Here is an 18,975-nt window from a genome sequence, read left to right as displayed (position 1 = left end):
AACAATCTACTAGTTTCGGCGGCTACAACTGCCACTTCCGCTACTACCTTAGCTACTGCTGGCGCCGGCAGTAACCATGATGACCAAATCAGTGATGTGCTGGACCCCCCATTCCTCCATCCGAGATCATTCCTGTCGGAAAATGGCAATAGAAATGGGGGCACAAAGCTAAAGGAGATACCAACGCCATCAATTCCGACTGACAGGGGGCCAATAAAAATTAGTGACTTGATGGAGTATGTGAGGTTAGGGAAGGAGGATGACTGCTTTTTACTCAGAAAAGAATTTAAAGTAGGTTTTTCTGTTGTGTATTTTTCTATTGTATGTGTGATTGATTGGTTGGTTGGCTGGCTGGCTGGTCGGTTGGTTGGTTGGTTGGTTGATTGGCTAATTGGTTGATTGGCTGGTTGGTTGATTGGCTGGTTGGTTGATTGGCTGGTTGGGTGATTGAAATGCCACACTAATTTTTTTTTAAGTTGAAACACGTTAGATGCATGCGTATTCCATTGTATGTTGTTGTACAGGTTGTTAAAAATAACTTTCTAGGAAATTCCAGACATGAATGGCGGAGCCTCGTCGACGTCAGGCAACAAAACCGAGAACAGATACAAAAATAGATTTATAAATATACTTCCGTGTATGTTCAATCAGTCAATCATTCATTCGTCTATTTAATCAATCATCCATCCATTCAATCAATCATTCGTCCATTCAATCAATCATTCGTCCATTCAATCAATCATTCATTCAATCAATCATTCAATCAATCAATCATTCATTCATTTAGTATATGCTTAGAATTTTATGCATAAAATTTGTTTACATGAAATAATTACGCTAGTACTGTATTGAATGAATGGATGAATGAATGAATGAATGAATAAATGAATGAATCAGATGATCACTCCCGCGTTGTTTTGGATGGCGTCGGATCAGACTACATCAACGCTAACTACATAGATGTATGTTAATGAATATTGAATAAATTATTAAAATTAATTAATCAGTTAATTAATTAATTAATTAATGCAAATTTTTAATGAATAAATTAATTAATTATGCAAATGAGATAAAGTGACTTGATTATTCACATCAGGGCTACAAAAGAGCAAAGGCCTATATTGCTTCGCAAGGTTCATCATTCGTTGTTCATCCTATTCAGACCTCAGTGTCTCTTTCTCATTTTCATCAAAACATTCATCTATTATTAAAAATGATATTTATTAAATAAAATAATTAATTAACAAAATAATTTATAGAATGGCAGACATAAAATAACGCAACAACACAACCACAACAACACAACCACAACGACAACAACACAGGCTGCAACAAGTGGACAGTGGAGGACATGTGGCGCATGGTCTGGCAGGTAGACGCGCTACGAATTGTCATGGTGACGAACCTGATCGAGAAGGGCCGTGTCAAGTGCGAGCAGTACTGGAGCGACGTTGAAAACGAAGAAAAACTCTACGGAGACATCGTCGTGACCTTGAGAGATGTCGAAGTGACGACGGACTACATCATCAGGACATTTGAACTAAGGCACAAGGATAATGACGTCATCAGGAGCGTCAAGCAGTTCCATTATGTAGCCTGGCCTGACCACGGGGTACCCGATAGGGTGTGGCCGATTATTTCATTCAGGCGGAAAGTTAGGCAGTATGATGATTCGCATCCTGGAGTTGTGCTCGTTCACTGCAGGTTTTTTATTATAACGTTTTGTTATTTATTTGTTTATTATAATTTTAATTTATTATATAATTTTTAATTATTCAGCATAATTATTTTTATTATTTTCAGCGCTGGGGTTGGTAGGACAGGGGCCTACATAGCACTGGACTATCTGCTGGACCAATCGGCCAATGAGCAGGCCATTGACGTTTTCCAGTTCACCAGCAATATGAGGAAGGATCGAGTCAATATGATACAAACACTGGTCAGTTAGTAAATTAGTGGATGAATGGAGGGGTGAATCAGTGGAAGGATGCTTGGTTGGATGAATTGATAGATGGACGGGTGAGTGAATGAGTCGATAGTTGTATGAAGGATGAACGCTTCAAGTGTAGACATATTGTTTAGTTGTGGACGCTTTTACACAAACACACTCACACATGCACGCACATATTTACGCACGCACACACACACACACACATATATATATATATATATATATATATATATATATATATATATATATATTACGTATATATATTGACCAACCGACGTAATCTAACAATCGAACAATATATATATATATATATATTATATATATATATATATATATATATATATATATATATATATATATATATATATATATATATATATGCAGGACCAGTACATATTCGTATACGATGCCCTCCTTGAAGCCCTTAACATTAAGAACACGATCATATCCAGCTCGGAATTTCCCACAAAATTTCACGAACTGAAAACGAAACTAGCTAAGCTGGAAAAGCCGGCTACCGTTTCTAAAAATAAGAATAACAAAAATAACAAGGATGATGGTGATGATGATAATGATGAGATGGTGTTGCTAAAAGTGGAATATAACGTTAGTGGCTTGATTGGCTAATTAGTGATCTATTGATTGATTGATTGATTGATTGATTGATTGATTGATTGATTGAATTATTCTTAGATGTTGTCGAAAGTCTCCTACAAAGACAAACCAGACGATTATAAACTTGGAGACTCAGAAGAGAATAAGGAGAAAAACAGATACCCAAATATATTACCTGGTCTGTGTCGCTGCTGTTTAAATGTCTAATCAACATTTTTTATGGCTTGGCTTTTGTATAATTTTAATTATTTATTCATTTATTGTTGTTATTATTTTATTATTAAGAGTAGTAGTAGTAATTGTAGTAGTAGTAGTGGTGACTGTAGTAGTAGTAATAGTGGCTGTAGTAGTAGTAGTATTGAACAAAAGCCTGAACGAAGTATTTGTCATCCGCAAACAGCCGACAACCACAGACCATACCTGATGACGAGAGTGCAAGGAACCAATGATTACATAAATGCCGTCTATCTTGATGTTAGTGTCTGTCTGTCTGTTTGGATGTCTGTCTGTTTGGGTGTCTGTCTGTCTGTCTGCTTGTCTGTTTGGGTGTCTGTTTGGATGTCTGTCTGTTTGTTTGGGTGCCTGTCTGTTTGCGTGTCTGTCTGTCTTTCTATAGAGTAATAATAATAATAATAATAACCTCAACTACGACAACGGCAGAGTTACAGAAAGAAGAATGCCTACCTAATAACCCAAATGCCAATGACCCACACCGTAATTGATATGTGGAGGTTGGTGTACGAGGTTCGCTGTGGCACCCTCATCATGCTGAACCCCTGGGATGAAAACGATCAAGTTAGTCGGATGTCTCGAATTCGTTTTTTTTTCTAATTGTTTTTTTTTTGGTTTTGGATTCAATTTTTTTTTCTTAATTTTTTTCAAGATTCGATTCCGTTGTATCTGGTGATTTTAGATTTTGCCATAATAATAATAATAATTTTGGGTAAATAGTAATAACATAACATTGGCCGACAAAGGAATGTTATTATTATTATTATTATTGTTGTTGTTGTTGTTATTATTATATATATTTTTTTTACTTTCAAGCAATTGTTGATCAAAGAGAATGAGAGGATCGTACATTGTATTTTACATTTCACTCATTCACACTCTGATATGTGATTAATAATTTTCGATTGAATTCATTTGGATTTTATTCTTTCGGTAAATAAAAGCATGCTCCCATTATTATTATTATTATTATTATTATTATTATTATTATTATTATTATTTTCCAAACCTCTCAGACATACGGACAGTACTGGTCAGAGGAGAATGAAGAGTGCGAGTGTGGCCCATTCATGATCGAAGCCATGTCGGTGAACAGGGAAAACGAGCACATCACCGTCCGAGAACTTAAGTTGACCTTTAACCTCTCTGACGATGAAGAGGTCAGTGTGTTTGTATTACTTCTCTATGTTTTTGTTTATTATTTATTTAATTAAAATAATTATTTCCTCTGTGTCTTGTTTTATCTTATGTTTTTATTTTGTCTGTTTCGATTCAATTTTAAAGTTTTAATTCTTCCTCTTCTTTTTTCTCTTTGTCTGATCCAGGCGTCACTAGCCAGTCAGAAAGATGCAGGTGGTGACGGTGGTGACGACGATGTCGACACCACTGCTAAACGTCAACGCGACAACAGTGATGACAACAACAGTAACAACAACAACAAGCATAACAAAAATGAAAAACATTATCAAACTGTCAATCATTTCCAGCTGAATATTCCATGGCCAGCTCATTTGAACAAGGGTTACGTCACTAACGACGACAACAATAACAACAACAATAATAATAATAACAACAACAACAACAGTGATAAGAATAATGACGTAGACTGTGACGTCACAGGGCTGGCCACGTTTAAAAACACCCTAATTAATATGCTGGAGTACGTTGAGAAATCTCAGATCAAAACCGGCAACAATCCCATCATTATACATTGCAGGTGGTTGAAGACCAAAAATGCTGAATAAATTTTCTTTATTTTATTTATTTGCTCTGTAAATATAGCGCTACACAATGAATCATGCAAGGAATTTAATTTAGTCAAAACACACACACACACACACACACACACACACACACACATACAAACAAACAAATAGACATACGTACATAGATACTCGTTCATTCACACATGCGTATGCAGACATACAGACGTAAATGCACATGCATACGCTCATATCTATACACACACACACATACATACTTACATACATACATATATACATACATACATACATACATACATACATACATACATACATACATACATACATACATACATACATACATACATACATACATACATACATGCATACATACATACAAACAAACAAACAAACAAAACAATACATTTTAGGGATGGAGTGACGCACAGTGGTCTGTATGCGACGATAAGTTGTGTGATTGAGCGATTGAAGGATGAGCAGGAGGTTGACATTTTTCAATCAGTGCGTCGGATGAGAGATCACAGGCCGTCAATCATTAGGAATTATGTTAGTCAATTGCTGGATTGATTGATTGAGTGAGGGAGTGAGTGAGTAGAATAATTGATTGGTTGATCAAATTGGGTGAATGATTGGTTGATTTCTAGATTGATTGATTGTTTTATTGGTTGGTTGATTGATTGGTTGATTGTTTGATTGATTGATTGAGTGAGCGAGTGAGTGAGTGAGTGAGTGAGTGAGTGAGTGAGTGAGTGAGTGAGTGAGTGAGTGAGTGAGTGAGTGAGTGAGTGGATGATTGATCAAATTGGATGATTAATTGATTGATTGATCAAATTGGATGATTGATTGATTGGTCGGTTGCTTACTAGTTGAGCAACATTGGTTAGTATAGGTCGGTTGATATATATGTATAATAATATATAATAAATAATGATAACATAATAATAATATTGCGATAATAAATAATAACATTAATAGTAAATAATAAAAATAATTATTATTATATTAATAATAAATACTTATAAAAATTCGTGTAGGAGCAGTACAAATTGTGTTACGAGATGGTACTCAACTATCTATCTGAATTCTCTATCTACTCAAATTTCAGATAGAAATAATTAAATAATAATTATATTAATAATAATTATAATTATTATTATTTAATTATTTATTATTATTATTTGATCTTGGGATAATTTTTACTATTAATATCATAAAGTCATGCGCTATATAAAAGTGATCACGCGATTTTTATTCATTTTTTTTTTAAATATTTTTTTCAATATCGTTAAGTTTTTCAAGTTTTTTTACACGTCGTACGTGGTTGTTGTTCTGAAATGTTTAATCCCTATCTGATAGATGGAATTGCTTGATTGCTTGATTGATTGATTGATTGATTGATTGATTGATTGATTGATTGATTCTTTATTTGATTAGCTTTGTTTGTTTGATTGATTTATCAAGCAATCCATTAAAATGATTGATTGCTTCATTGATTTGTTTAGTGTTTGTTAGCAATTGGTTGGTTGATTGATTGATTGATGATTGATTGATCGATTGATTGATTGATGATATATTGATTGTTTGATTGATTGGTTAGTTGGCTAGTTGATTTATTGGCTGGTTGGATAGATGATTGATTGGTTGACTGACTGACTGACTGATTGATTAATTAATTGATTGATTGGCTAGTTGATTGATTGATTGATTGATCAATTGAAACTTGATTATAACGTGAAAATTTACGTACAAACACTGGCAACAAACTTTTAATACATCTATTCATACAATGCTTAAATATTGACTCAGGAGACACACACACACACACACACACACACACACACACACACACACACACACACACATGTTCAGTTATAACTGTTATCCATTTGTTGTAATAGTAATAATAATAATTCAATAATACGTATATCTATCTATCTATCTATCTATCTATCTATCTATCTATCTATCTATCTATCTATCTATCTATCTATCTATCTATCTATCTATCTATCTATCTATCTATCTATCTATCTATCTATCTATCTATTAGTGAGTTATTCAGTTGCATTAAATTTATCGCCAGATATTGCTCGTGACGCGTGATTGTTATTGTTATCATGATTATTATTATTCTTGTGATTATTATTATTATGATTATTATTATTATTGATGTTGTTATGATTATTTTCTGTGTTCAGTTTGCTGCAGCTTCTACTTTCTAGAGTATTTTGATTTTCATATTTTTCTATATTATTATTATCATTATTATTATTTTTTTGTTGTTGTTATTGTCCTTAAATTGTAGTAATAGTGTACGGATAGCTCTATTGTATCTCTATCTCCCTTCTTATTCTTCTGTATTTATTATTTCAGTTTCATTCAATTGTTTTATAGACTGGTTTACATACGTTCTGTGCTTTTTACAGTATATTTATTCAGCAAGGTATATACCCATATACATTCTCGTGTGTGTGTGTGTATGTATGTATGTATGTATATATATGGTGTGTGTGTGTTTATATGTGTATAGTATATATATATAATTATATATATATATATATATATATATATATATATATATATATATATATACATACATCTTTAGTCATAACATTCTATTCAGTCATCATCGGTTATTTGTGTTTGTCTGTCTGTGTGTGTGTGTGTGTGTGTGTGTGTGTGTGTGTTTGTGTGTGTGTGTTGTTAGGTACTATCCGTTGCACAATTTACAATGCATATTTTGCTGTTGTTTTTTGTTATAAATGCAGGCAGCCGTCAGTTATAGTATTTCTCCTCGTTGTATCATTATTCATTATGAGCGGTGGATTTATGGTGTTCATACCTATAAATAAAACTATAAAGATTGTTGGTGCATGTTAGAAATGTTTGTTTTCATTGTGTGTGTGGCTGAGTGTGTTTTTATCTTTCTGTCTTTGTGTGTGAGTGTGTCTCTGTGTGTGTGTTCGTATCATTATTGAATGAAACATATATCTAAGTAGGCAAATCAATCATGCTTATCATGTCTGTTAGAATATGTTTTTAAACGGTGTTATATTTTTGTTGTTGAACTCTTCGTTGTACTTTCTTGTTTCAGCTTGGGTTTTATAAATATTTGATAGTAACTAACTAGTTTGAGGTAGATGGATTGCTGGGTAGATAAATAGATAGATTGGTTTGCTGATTGATTGATTTAATTCGTTTATTCATTCATTTATTTATTCTTTCGTTCATTTATTTTTTCATTTGTTCGTTCGTTCATTCATTTTTTTCATCTATCAATAGACTGGCGGAGATAGAAGTAGTGTTCTAGTTAAGAAGAAGCCTCTTTCATTTACCTCATGGCTATCAGTCTTTTTTTAAATATCATGTTTCTTGTTCGTTTGTTTGTTCGTTCGTTGTTTGTTTGTTCGAACGTTTTGTTTATCTATTGTTTTTTTTTTCCATTTCTTTTAAATTTTTTTTTGGTCAGTGATGTTAGTGGTATAAATTTTCAGTCGATTCTGTGTTACCATAGAAGGGACCATTACATGCGTGTTATTACAATTATTTCCTAATCGTCACAGCGTAGCGTACATCTGTTATGTTTAAATTTAAAATTCCATGACGAGCGATTGCAGACACAAACGAGTGAATGAACATCCACAATCATAAACGGGTGAACATCCACAAACATGAACGAGTAAACCATTACAAACAAAAATGATTATACATACGTACAGACGTGAATGAACAGTCTAAACACACCTGACTTCAGTCCTGTATTAGATGCTGTGTATCTTTAGCTTGCCTTTTATTTGATTTAATTTTTCATTTAATTTTCATAAATTTTATCCTTTTTTTTAAACCGCCATCTTTTTTCCCTATTCTTTTCAACATTGGTGTTTGTTTAGTGTGTGAAATGTTCATACATCGTGTTTTTTTAGTTTATAGTGAGCGTTTCCGTGTGCTTGTGTAATGTGAAAGTGTGGTCGTGATGTGAGCTCTAAGTTATTACTTCTTGATTCATAATATCAAATGTTAGTGATTTATTTGTTTGGTAAACTTTATTTTTTGATGAACTTTTGTGTGTGTGTTTGTGTGTGTGTGTGACATTTGTATGTGTACATAGTATTGATATAATGTTATGTATTGCTACGACTAGTCCTTTTTAGTATTGTGTTTACTAATGTAATGTTAATTCTTATCATGTAGTTAATTAATTTATAATTTTTTACTTGAGTTTACTTTTAAATGCTGTGAGCTTAATGCGTTTATAAAAAACGGTCTGTTATGTGTATTTTTATTTCGGTTACGTTACGATGTTATATATTGTAATTTCTTGATTTTGTTTTGAAAATCGTTTAAATCAGTGAATAAATTTATTGTAGTTTGTAAGGTTTCCCTTTTTTAAAATTTTAAATGGCTTTTACAAGCGCCAAGCAATGTCAAAAACGCGAAGAAACATGGCGGAACCGTTCTTTTAAAAATATAAATTTGTCTCGCAAGCTGACCTCCTCGTTCAGGGAGCATCCGAACGTTCCGGAAAGTGCTTGCTCGGTTAACTGGTCCGAAAGTGAAAATTTAAAAATAGAAAAGTTTTCTGCTAAAGTTAATGAGCTGATAAAAGAGAATCAAAAGTCCGTTTTAGATTTGAACTTGAAGAGGAAAGCTCTCAGAAAAATTTTTGACTCCATCTGCTTATCAATCACTGGCCTCGATAAAGCTCTCAAAATAAACGAAGCAAGTCTTAGCAAACGTCTTAAGAGGCCTTACTTTGAAAAGGTATTTCCATATTATGTGATTTATTATTTTATTTTGTTGGAATATTTTCAAACTAATGCTAATCCTTATTATTTTTTGGTTATTTATTCTTTTTCCTTAATGTTACTTTTTGGAATATCAGTTCATACCTGACTGCCCAGAGAGTTACTTGAATATTGAGAATGTGAAATTGAAAGATCTGAGATGTGTTTTGCTCACATTGAGAGATGGAGTTACTGATCAATTGAAGGTTCACTCTTGCCTTTGTTCACTTACATAACCAACAAGATTCATGAATAATTTAAAAAATAACATAATTTTCACTTAATTTTTTTATTTATCTTGAATTTTATTTTTCAATTTAAAAATATTCAGGTTTTCAACTCATTACACATTAGATTGAATGATTTTGTTGAGAAAGTCAAGCTAAGATCCAAAGTGTTTAATAAAAGATTCAAATATGATGTTCATAAATGCCAAACACGAGGTTTGCAGTTGTTTTGTCTCTTATCAAATGTTCTTATTCAGAGCAAGACATCTGCCATTTCAATAAGGATGGGTCATAGTGCAAGAATATACATCTAATGATTCTGAAAACTTGTGAAATCACTTATTTAACAACAATTTTCACAGCTTATTATTATAATTTTTGCAGAATTTTTTTGTCCCTATTCATCTGAAAAATTAGACTTTGATCAAAATGAGTTGGACCATTTGACAAAATTTTATTGCCTCTTCAATGAGGAATTAAACATGGTCCTACAGAAAAATGAAGAATTTAAGAGGAGAGTTGAAAGTATTTTACATGAAACTCTATCAAACAGAGCATTCCTCTTCAAATTTGTTAATGAAAAAATTGAGGAAAAAATGAAAAGTACTCAAATGATGAAGGTTTTAAAATACTTTTGAAACTTTCAAATTCTCTTACTACATTGATTTTTTTTTTTTATTTCAGGAGGAATTAAACAGAGCTATAGGGAACAATTATTTGCATGAGAATTATTACTCCAGGAAATTTAACAAAGCAGATACTATACTTTATTATTCACCTGTCTGTTTTACTCACTTCATTAAGATATCTATCACACTTATCAAAAACTGTTTATATATTATTTTAGAACTGTGCCCATCTGAAGTCCTACGTTGAATCTACCGGTAATTTGTTGAAGCTCACTAAGCAAAATTCAGAAAAGCTAAAATTGGACCACTATTACAAATTGAAAGCATTGAGTGTGGATGATCAGGTTTTGCACTACAGGAGAGGACTTTGCAAAACGATTTGAAATATTGACGCGTTTCGGCTTATCTGTGTTATAATTTCATTACATCTACATATTTTTCTGCGTTAAGATTTTATTGGTTAGATGGTAAGAATTTGTTGTCTATTTGCGTTCTCGAGGTTTTGTGAGAATATTTCAACGTTCTAGTGACGAGCTCTTTAATTGTACTGTAAGTAGAAGGTGAAATTTTTATGCTTATTTTATTAGTAGCAATAAAAGTAGTCGTGTTATGTTATGTCAGTAGTATTTTAGAAAATCTCAAAACAATGCTGACGGAACTCTCTACCTACTTCTCTGACTATTTCTCCATCACTTGCGAAGTTCAGAGCGGATCTCAAGACCCATCTGTTTTTAAAATTCATTGAGGAGTGCTGTTGAACATCGCGGAAATAGCGCTTTATAAGCTAATTGATTGGTTGGTATGAAGACGGATGTATTAGATTGGATCATCATTTGTAAAGAACGTGACTGCACGTACAAGTATTAGTTTTTGTGTAAAATTAACAAATTTCAAGAGTGATTGAATGCGTAAAAGTAGCAATAGGAAAGTACCAACTCGAAATCTGCTACTGTATGACGTTAGACTTTATATAAGTGTCATAATTAGAGTACCCGTAGAGTGCTATATATATATATATATATATATATATATATATATATATTCATATCATTACCAAAATTATGCTGTAATGTAGCGTTATAACAGGCAGACAATGACATGAATGAATAGTTAGGTAGTATTAACCTTTTGTTTCAAATAACTGGCATGTAGTTTTGAAGATATATATATGATTGATGACTTATTTAACATTGTTAGCTTAGCATTCAGCTGTTGGGTGTTTTAATGTGATGCTTCGAATGGCCTTTTCTTTGTTCTTGTGGTAAAAAATCAGACGGTTATTTTGCCGTTAAAAAATCTTTTAATTTAAAATGGAATTTAAGTTAATATGTAAATAAAGAACTTTTATTTAGTTTCGTTTTTTGAATAAAAATTTTAAATGATTTCAAAAAAATTTTAAAAATGGAAGAAAAAAATGAAGATGTTGAGATGATGATGATGGGAGATCTCAACAAAGATGCAAATGCCTTGAGAGCTGCCAACTACTCAACCATTGGTGTGAATTTCAATCTTTTTTTTATTTAATCAATTTTTTTAATGTTCAATTAATTTTTTTCCAATTAACTTGGTAATAGTTAGTTTTTTAGTTAGTTAATTAATAATATGCATCTGGCGTTTTATTTTGAAAAAAAATTGTTTCTTTGGTTGAAGTCTGTATTTTATATGTATGTGATGTTGTGATGTGGTTAGTTAAGTAGTAGTTGGACTGTTAAATGTTAAAAAGTTAATTAAATACTAGTTAACTTAACAACCAGTTGATATATAATAAATGATAAGTACAGGTTATGGCTGGTGGAGAAGAAGGTGTTTTTATTATTTACTTACGTTTTATTTTACATGGCATTATACAAATATTGCCACAAAATAAATGACTATTGACATTGAGCATATTAAATTTTATATATGATAAAATAGAAAATATTATCTTACTTACATTTTAGTATTAATAACTTAAAATTACCTTCTTCCTTTTTTTCTCCTGCCTAATCCTTTCAGGACATTGGCAACCATGAACCTCCAAATTACCTTGATAACTTTAAATTATTTATTATATAACATCACACACAATCACAGGAGCAATTGGTTCTATGAACGATCGAGATATTCTTGTGTATATAAATGATGACCAAAGATCAAAAACTCTTGAGGCACCATCCAAACAATCGAAAAACAGCACCAACTTAAGCAGCACCATCACTGCGCCAACAGCACACGCACACCCAAAGATGCTGGTTAGGCAGCAGTCACTCTATCATCTAAAAAACTTACCTGTCGATGAGTTCTGTGATAAACTTTTCAGAAGATCAAATAAATTAACTAAAAGTGAAATTGATAAGGATAATAAAAATGATAATGCTGTGATCAACAGTGAATTAACTCCAGGCAAATTTCTACGAGCTTTTGAAAGGAATTCTGAAATAAAAAAGTTAACTAGACCCTTGAAAGATAAATTTCAAATCAAGTAGGTTTACTTGTTTATGTTAATTATGTATATATTTATTATAATAATTAATATTTTTTCAAAATATCAAATGAATTTATTCAATTTTTAATTAATTTCAAATTATTTATAATACATTTTCATATTAAAACCTGAAATATCTTTTAAAGAATTTTACAAATTTTATGTTGGATTTTCGATAAATTTCATTCTAACTAAAAAAAGTACCCTGCATGTGTGTGTGAGTGTGTGTATGTATGTGCGTGCGTGTGTGTATTTATATTATTGTATATTTATTTATATTTGTTTTTTTTAAAGAAAGCTAATTAGTGACGAAGAACAGGGAAGTATAAGCATGACCGATAGCCGAAAGTTTGAGAAAAAATCTACTGCATTGGTTTGTTTTCTTTGTTTTTTCTTTCTTTTGTTTGTTTTATATGTTTTTTTTATTTTCTTTGTTTTTTCTTTCTTTTGTTTGTTTTATATGTTATCATTTTTTTATTTATTTTCAATTAGTTTTCTGCTGTTTGTTTTACTAAGTTTTTAAAATTATTTATGGCTATAATTAGGAACTTTTTTAGCCCACGTTTTAAATTATGACTCAACTCTCAATTAATTATCCAATTAGTTAATAACATAATTGATTAATTAAATTATTTAAATTTTTAAAATTATCATTCTTGATATTATCATATATTATTTTTTTTTTATTATATATAATATAATATTATTATGTTATTTTGAATAATTTATTTAACTGCAGCATTGTGGAAGTCTGTTCTCGTTATCCAGATCTGTCAGTTATTTTTGGATTTAAAATTATTAAATAAAAAATTAAATAAATAATTGAGATAAAACTTATCTATTTATTAATCAAATTGAAAATAAATTGAATAATTAGCTAAAGCTTTATAAAGTTTTATGATTGTTTTTTTTTAGGTTTTTTTAAATGTAATTTTTTCATGAACCAAATTTTAGAATTCTATAAATTCAGAACCTATCTTTCAATTTAAAAACTAACTTTTAAAAATAACCATATGTTATAATTACATTTTTTTTAATGGATCTATTTTTCTATTTTTTGCCTCTAAACAGTTTTTCCAATCGTTATCGAAATGTTGCCAGCTACCTAAATTCAAATTACTAGAAGAACAATACAGATTAGGCACTGCTTCGTACTTCTACCTACTTCGATCTTTCATCCTCTTGGACATCTCCATTCTGTTCATTTCACTATTTTTCATCGTTTTCCCGCAAACTCTGGCTCTGCCTACCGTTGCTAATAATAGAACCAACAGCGTAAACTTGACGAGTAATGCGGCCAACATTAGCAATTATACTGGTGATGTCATTGCGTTCTCTGGCAGAGAGCTGGTTCTCGGTGATGTTAGTCTGCTTGCTGTTATGAAATTATCTTTAATCCAACAACCATAATAATAATAATATTAATAATAATAATAATAACATCGTCTGTTAAAATAATAATAATATTATTATTAATAATGATGTTAATAATGATGATGATGATAATTTAATGATAGTATTATTTTTCAAACGAATAATTTTTGAAAAATTTGATAGGGTTGGTTTAGGCAGACGGCACTATATTATGGTTTCTACACAGGTGACTTGCAGGATCATGGATACATAATGAATAGGGCCTACTTCCTTGTGGTTTGCTTCATGTATGGATACGCACTCCTGATACTTTCTACGATGTTCGTGTGACGTTCTGACACACACACACACACAAACACACACACTTCCATGTACACACACTCACAAACACACACACTTACATGTACACACACACTTTTATACTTACACACACACACACACCCAATGAAAATACATTTGTTCATTCGTATTCAGATTCAGTAGATCATTCAAAAAGTCGTACTATAATACAAAAGGACTGGACATAAATATGGATGGTAGTATTTTGTTCTGCGCCTGGGATTTCAACATCAAAGATCTAGACATTGCCGCTCTAAAGTCCAACTCTATATTGTTAGATCTCAAGGTTTTTTGGCTGTTTTTGCTTTGTTTTATCATCGGTGGCTTATTATTTTTATAATTTCACCTAATCTATCACGCACGTAGACACACACACACGGAGACACACACACACACGCAAAAACACACACGCAGACACATACACACGCGCAGACACACACGCACGCGCACACATGCACAGACATTATATATAGAGCTGCAGTTGAGGAATCGGACGATGTCGAGAAGAAAGGAGCAACTTTACAACTGCCTGATGGCTCTAACGAACCTCTTGATCATCCTAACAATGGTTGCCAGTCCTGTGGCCTTGTTTTACGCTTGCGCCTCCATCAGTGTTCGTATTATTTGTTCTTTGTTTGTCTGCCCCTCGTTCGTACTTTGTTTGGTTCCTTGTTCGTTCTTTGTTTTTCGTTTGTGATGTTTGTTCTTTTTTGTTCTTTCTTTCTCTTTATGTTAGCGGTCTCATTGGATTATGTTACCTTGAAAGTTATTTGTTTCTCTCTATCTCTATCTTTCTCCCACTTTCTCTCTTTCTCTTTCTCTCTCTCTCTCTCTCTCTCTCTCTCTCTCTCTTTCTTTCTTTCTCTCTTTCTCTCTTATCTTTCTTTCTTACACCGACATAGATCGACGGATAAATGCAACGACAAATCATAATTAAATTATCAAAAATTGAAATAAACAGGGCAGACCAAATTCACTGGAGGCCCGCCTTGGGGTGCCAGCCCTCTTGACCACTTTGAATCATGGCTTGCCCTTCTTATTCTCGTATCTGGCGCAATTTGAGAAGTACAAATCATCAAGAGGATCCATCTATCTGATTGTCATAAGGTTGGTTGGTTGGTTGGCTGGTGGGTTGGTTGGCTGGTGGGTTGGTTGGCCAGCTGGCCGACTGACTGACTTGTTCTTTGATTGTTTGGTCAATAACATCATTATCATCACAATCGCCACTCACCATCATCATCAGGACCTGCTTCTTGCAAGCGTGCAACCTGTCTGTAGTCGTTCATTTCTGGTACATGTGCTATGCGTACCCCACCGAGACGTTCAGTATCACCGAGCCATACGCAAGTTCTTGCAAGAGATCCGAGGTTGGTTGCCTGTCTGTGTCTGTCTACCTGTCTGTCTGTCTGTTTGTCCACCTTGTTATGTTTATATGTTTGCTTATTTTTGTTTGGTTTTTCTGTCTTTTTTTAATTTTTTCTTATTCAACTGAGCCGCTTATCATCACAGAATCTAATTATGTGTAATCCTGTGTTATTTGTGGTGATAATTGTCGTGGTTATACTATGATGTGCATCCTGTAATTATACATAATTATTTATAATTATGCGCGTGTGCGTATGATCTGATGGTTATGTTGTAATATCTTGTTCAAATACTATTATGCTATAGGCATTGTCCAGCAGATTAGTAATATATGATGTTGTATGATTGGAATGATGATCTATCTGATAATCATTTTTTCTCATTAGTCATCATCATCGTCGTCTTCGTCTATTTCTTTACGATAATAATAATTTTTATCATCACTTTTGCAATCGTCAATTAACATTGTTGTAATTATTATTAATACTATTTTATTTTTTTTCTTGTTCTTTTTCTTGTTCTTGTTCTTCTTCTACTTTTTCTTCTTCTTCTTCTTATTAGATTAAATAGGATTTTATAATTATTTCATTATTAATATTTGGTATTTGGAGTTAGAAAATAAAAGGATGTTCCCATTATTATTATTATTATTATTATTGTTGTTGTTGTTATTATTATTATTATTATTATTATTATTATTATTATTATTATTATTATGCAGTGCTGGGAAACGCATCTAGGCACTCAGCTCTACGTCCTACTCATCCTCGATTTCTTCGTCACCATCTTCACGTTTCTGGTTGACGCTTCAAAAAAGTATGTGTGTATGTGTATATGTATGTATGTGTTTGTAATTCACACACACACCACGCGCACATACACATACATAAACTCTCTTTCTCTCGCTCCTTATCTCTTTTTTTTCTATCTCACACACACACACACACTACAGATTAATCTGTCTAGTTATAAAGTCCGTTTTGACTGACCATCCAGCCTTATCGCTCTTTAAGAATGCCAGTGAGTTTGACATGGGCAGACTATCTGTTAGCATCATCTACACGCAGTGCCTTGTCTGGTAGGTTGGTTGTTGTTATTCTTATCGTTGAAGGTTAAAGGTTAATCTCTCTCTCTTTTGCGTCTGCTTCAGAGGTTTCAACGACAAACACACACAGCGTACATGAATACGCGTGCAAACCGCGCATCATACACATTGCATATGATAGACTGGGATCTCTTTGTATTCGAACCCAGTTATTGCAATAGCAAGGCCAGGCGCCTTTAACCATTGAGCCATCACGCCGCCAACGCTGTTATTGTTGTTACTGTTATTGTTGTTATTATTTATTTTCTTTCCAGGATATCACTTTATTTCTCACCTCTACTGGTTCTTGTAGCCGTTTTGAAACTTCTGATCCAGTTTTACATCACCAAGGTTGTCATCGTTAGGAGTTTTAGAGACAATCGATCAATCATTTATTCATTCATTCGTTCGTTCGTTCGTTCGTTTACTCATTCATTCATTTATTCATTCATCCATTCATTTATTTATTCATTTTTTCATTCATTCATTTTCAATCCAAACAACCATTCATTTTATTCATCAGTCGAGCAATTGATAAAAGTAGAAATTTACGAGCCAATCAATCAATCATTTATACAAGCATTCATTCATTCATTCATTCATTCATTTTTCATTAATTCATCCAGCTATCGATGAGATTAGGATTTTACGAGCCAGTAAAGTTATGGAGACTGGGGCATACGACGACGTTTGTACATCTCCTACACTTGACTCTCTTCCTCCTCTGCCTCTCAACCTTCATCTACTGCGTCGTCTAGTTAGTAGCACCTCTCTCTCTCTCTCTCTCTCTCTCTCTTTTCTTTGTGTGTGTCTGCGTGCTTGTACGTGTGTGTGTGTGTGTGTGTGTATGTGTGTGTGTGTGTGTGTGTGTGTGTTTACGTGGTGTTTTCCGTTTTGTTAGCGTGACCAATCATTCATCATCAGCAAAATACTTCACTTATCATCATCCATCAACTAACCAATCAAATGACGTCACTCGCCATCATCAACCAATCAAATAATACCATCCAATAACCAACCAATTAAAAAACGTCTTTCACGACAACCAACCAATCAAATATCGTGACTCTTTCGAGACAAACCAATCAAATAACGACCTCACGATCCAATCCAATCATCAAACAGTATCTCGCCATCGGCGGATTGCGGTCCGTACCGGATGTACAACGGGTCACGGGTTTACGACGCCCTGAATTCCGGGGGTTACGTGCCCTCGTCCCTATCCAGATTCCCATCTGCGTCTACTATCATCACTGATATCATATCATCCGTTGGGTTTAGGATAGTCACGTGTATCATTTTCGCGTACGTTTGTCAGTTTGCTTGTGTCCTTGTGTGTGTGTGTGTGTTTATGTGTGTGTGTGTGTGTGTCTATGTGTGTTTGTGTGTCTATGTGTATGTCTTTGATGTAATTTATAATAATAATAATAAAATAATAATATATAGCTCTAATTAATAATTTTCGTCACATTAGAGTAATCGTTTATTACCTGAGATCAGTTGCTCACGGCCATAAGCAGCTAACAGATCAAGTCAGGCGGCAAATCGAACTGGTTATAATTATAATTATAATAATAATAATCCATATTTATTCATAATTATTATTTATAATTCTTTTATAATTATCGTTATATAATAACTATAAATATAATATTTCGTTATATAAACTAGTTGGCTTCATTTACACGCTCTGAGAACCATTAGTTGGATTTATTATTATTAATATCTTAACTATAATAAAACATAATAATAATAACAATAGCAATAACAATAATAATAATATAAATAATAATAATAATAATAACAGGAAGGAAAAGATAGATTGTTTTACATGGAAAAGCTGAAATATTGGAAGCGAACATTAAACATAAAACACGATATGGTTTACGAGGGCCTAAGGAAAAGACCAAAAGTGAATCTAGGTTAGTAAAATTCTTCTTATTATTATTATTGTTGTTGTTGTTATTATTATTATTATTATTATTATTATTATGGTATTAATAACTTTTTTTTTTTAATTTTATTATTTTTTATTGCAGAGGTATTTAGGCCCTCCAGTCAGGTGTCATCAGTCTCGTCTAGGAACTCCATCAACAACAACAACAATAGTAATAATAATAATAATAGCAATAATAATGCTGGCAATAATGGCGATTATGATGTCCCAGATACGGTGTCGCAACAGCAA

The 18,975-nt window shown here is 32.5% G+C and overlaps 3 protein-coding genes across 3 annotated transcripts in view; all 3 read left to right on the top strand.

Moving 5' to 3' along the window:
• Window positions 1-210: 210 nt before the first annotated feature.
• On the top strand, window positions 211-5,627 carry HELRODRAFT_140014 (hypothetical protein; the record flags this gene model as incomplete). Its single annotated transcript, XM_009023739.1, has 14 exons — window positions 211-291; window positions 547-637; window positions 898-962; window positions 1,097-1,144; window positions 1,337-1,704; window positions 1,804-1,939; window positions 2,336-2,510; window positions 2,670-2,744; window positions 2,967-3,040; window positions 3,227-3,361; window positions 3,814-3,969; window positions 4,390-4,514; window positions 4,932-5,067; window positions 5,556-5,627. Coding segments are annotated over 14 exons (1,737 nt in total), but the record flags the coding sequence as incomplete, so codon positions are not given.
• A 3,292-nt stretch (window positions 5,628-8,919) lies between these two features.
• HELRODRAFT_176278 (hypothetical protein) lies at window positions 8,920-10,544 on the top strand (the record flags this gene model as incomplete). The annotated part of the gene is made up of 5 exons (XM_009023738.1): window positions 8,920-9,282; window positions 9,404-9,511; window positions 9,637-9,748; window positions 9,917-10,152; window positions 10,380-10,544. 5 exons carry the CDS (start codon window positions 8,920-8,922, stop codon window positions 10,542-10,544), a joined length of 984 nt encoding a protein of 327 aa, XP_009021986.1.
• Window positions 10,545-11,562: 1,018 nt separating this feature from the next.
• Window positions 11,563-18,975, top strand: part of HELRODRAFT_176277 (hypothetical protein) — a gene marked incomplete at both ends in the record, with an annotated part of 7,779 nt that continues 366 nt past the window's right edge. The window contains 17 exons of the mRNA XM_009023737.1: window positions 11,563-11,656; window positions 12,235-12,622; window positions 12,920-12,998; window positions 13,697-13,987; window positions 14,183-14,319; window positions 14,474-14,624; window positions 14,799-14,951; window positions 15,300-15,403; window positions 15,582-15,705; window positions 16,425-16,519; window positions 16,656-16,781; window positions 17,063-17,138; window positions 17,414-17,544; window positions 17,913-18,092; window positions 18,262-18,319; window positions 18,595-18,709; window positions 18,827-18,975. The exon at window positions 18,827-18,975 is cut by the window's right edge and continues 366 nt beyond it. Coding sequence (XP_009021985.1) covers window positions 11,563-11,656; window positions 12,235-12,622; window positions 12,920-12,998; window positions 13,697-13,987; window positions 14,183-14,319; window positions 14,474-14,624; window positions 14,799-14,951; window positions 15,300-15,403; window positions 15,582-15,705; window positions 16,425-16,519; window positions 16,656-16,781; window positions 17,063-17,138; window positions 17,414-17,544; window positions 17,913-18,092; window positions 18,262-18,319; window positions 18,595-18,709; window positions 18,827-18,975 — 2,451 coding nt within the window. The remainder of the gene's footprint in view (window positions 11,657-12,234; window positions 12,623-12,919; window positions 12,999-13,696; window positions 13,988-14,182; window positions 14,320-14,473; window positions 14,625-14,798; window positions 14,952-15,299; window positions 15,404-15,581; window positions 15,706-16,424; window positions 16,520-16,655; window positions 16,782-17,062; window positions 17,139-17,413; window positions 17,545-17,912; window positions 18,093-18,261; window positions 18,320-18,594; window positions 18,710-18,826) is intronic.

Source organism: Helobdella robusta, assembly GCF_000326865.2.
Source record: "Helobdella robusta unplaced genomic scaffold HELROscaffold_37, whole genome shotgun sequence".
NCBI lineage: Eukaryota > Metazoa > Annelida > Clitellata > Rhynchobdellida > Glossiphoniidae > Helobdella > Helobdella robusta.
The sequence above is the reverse complement of the archived record's forward strand: the minus strand, read 5'-3'. Positions and strand labels throughout refer to the sequence as shown.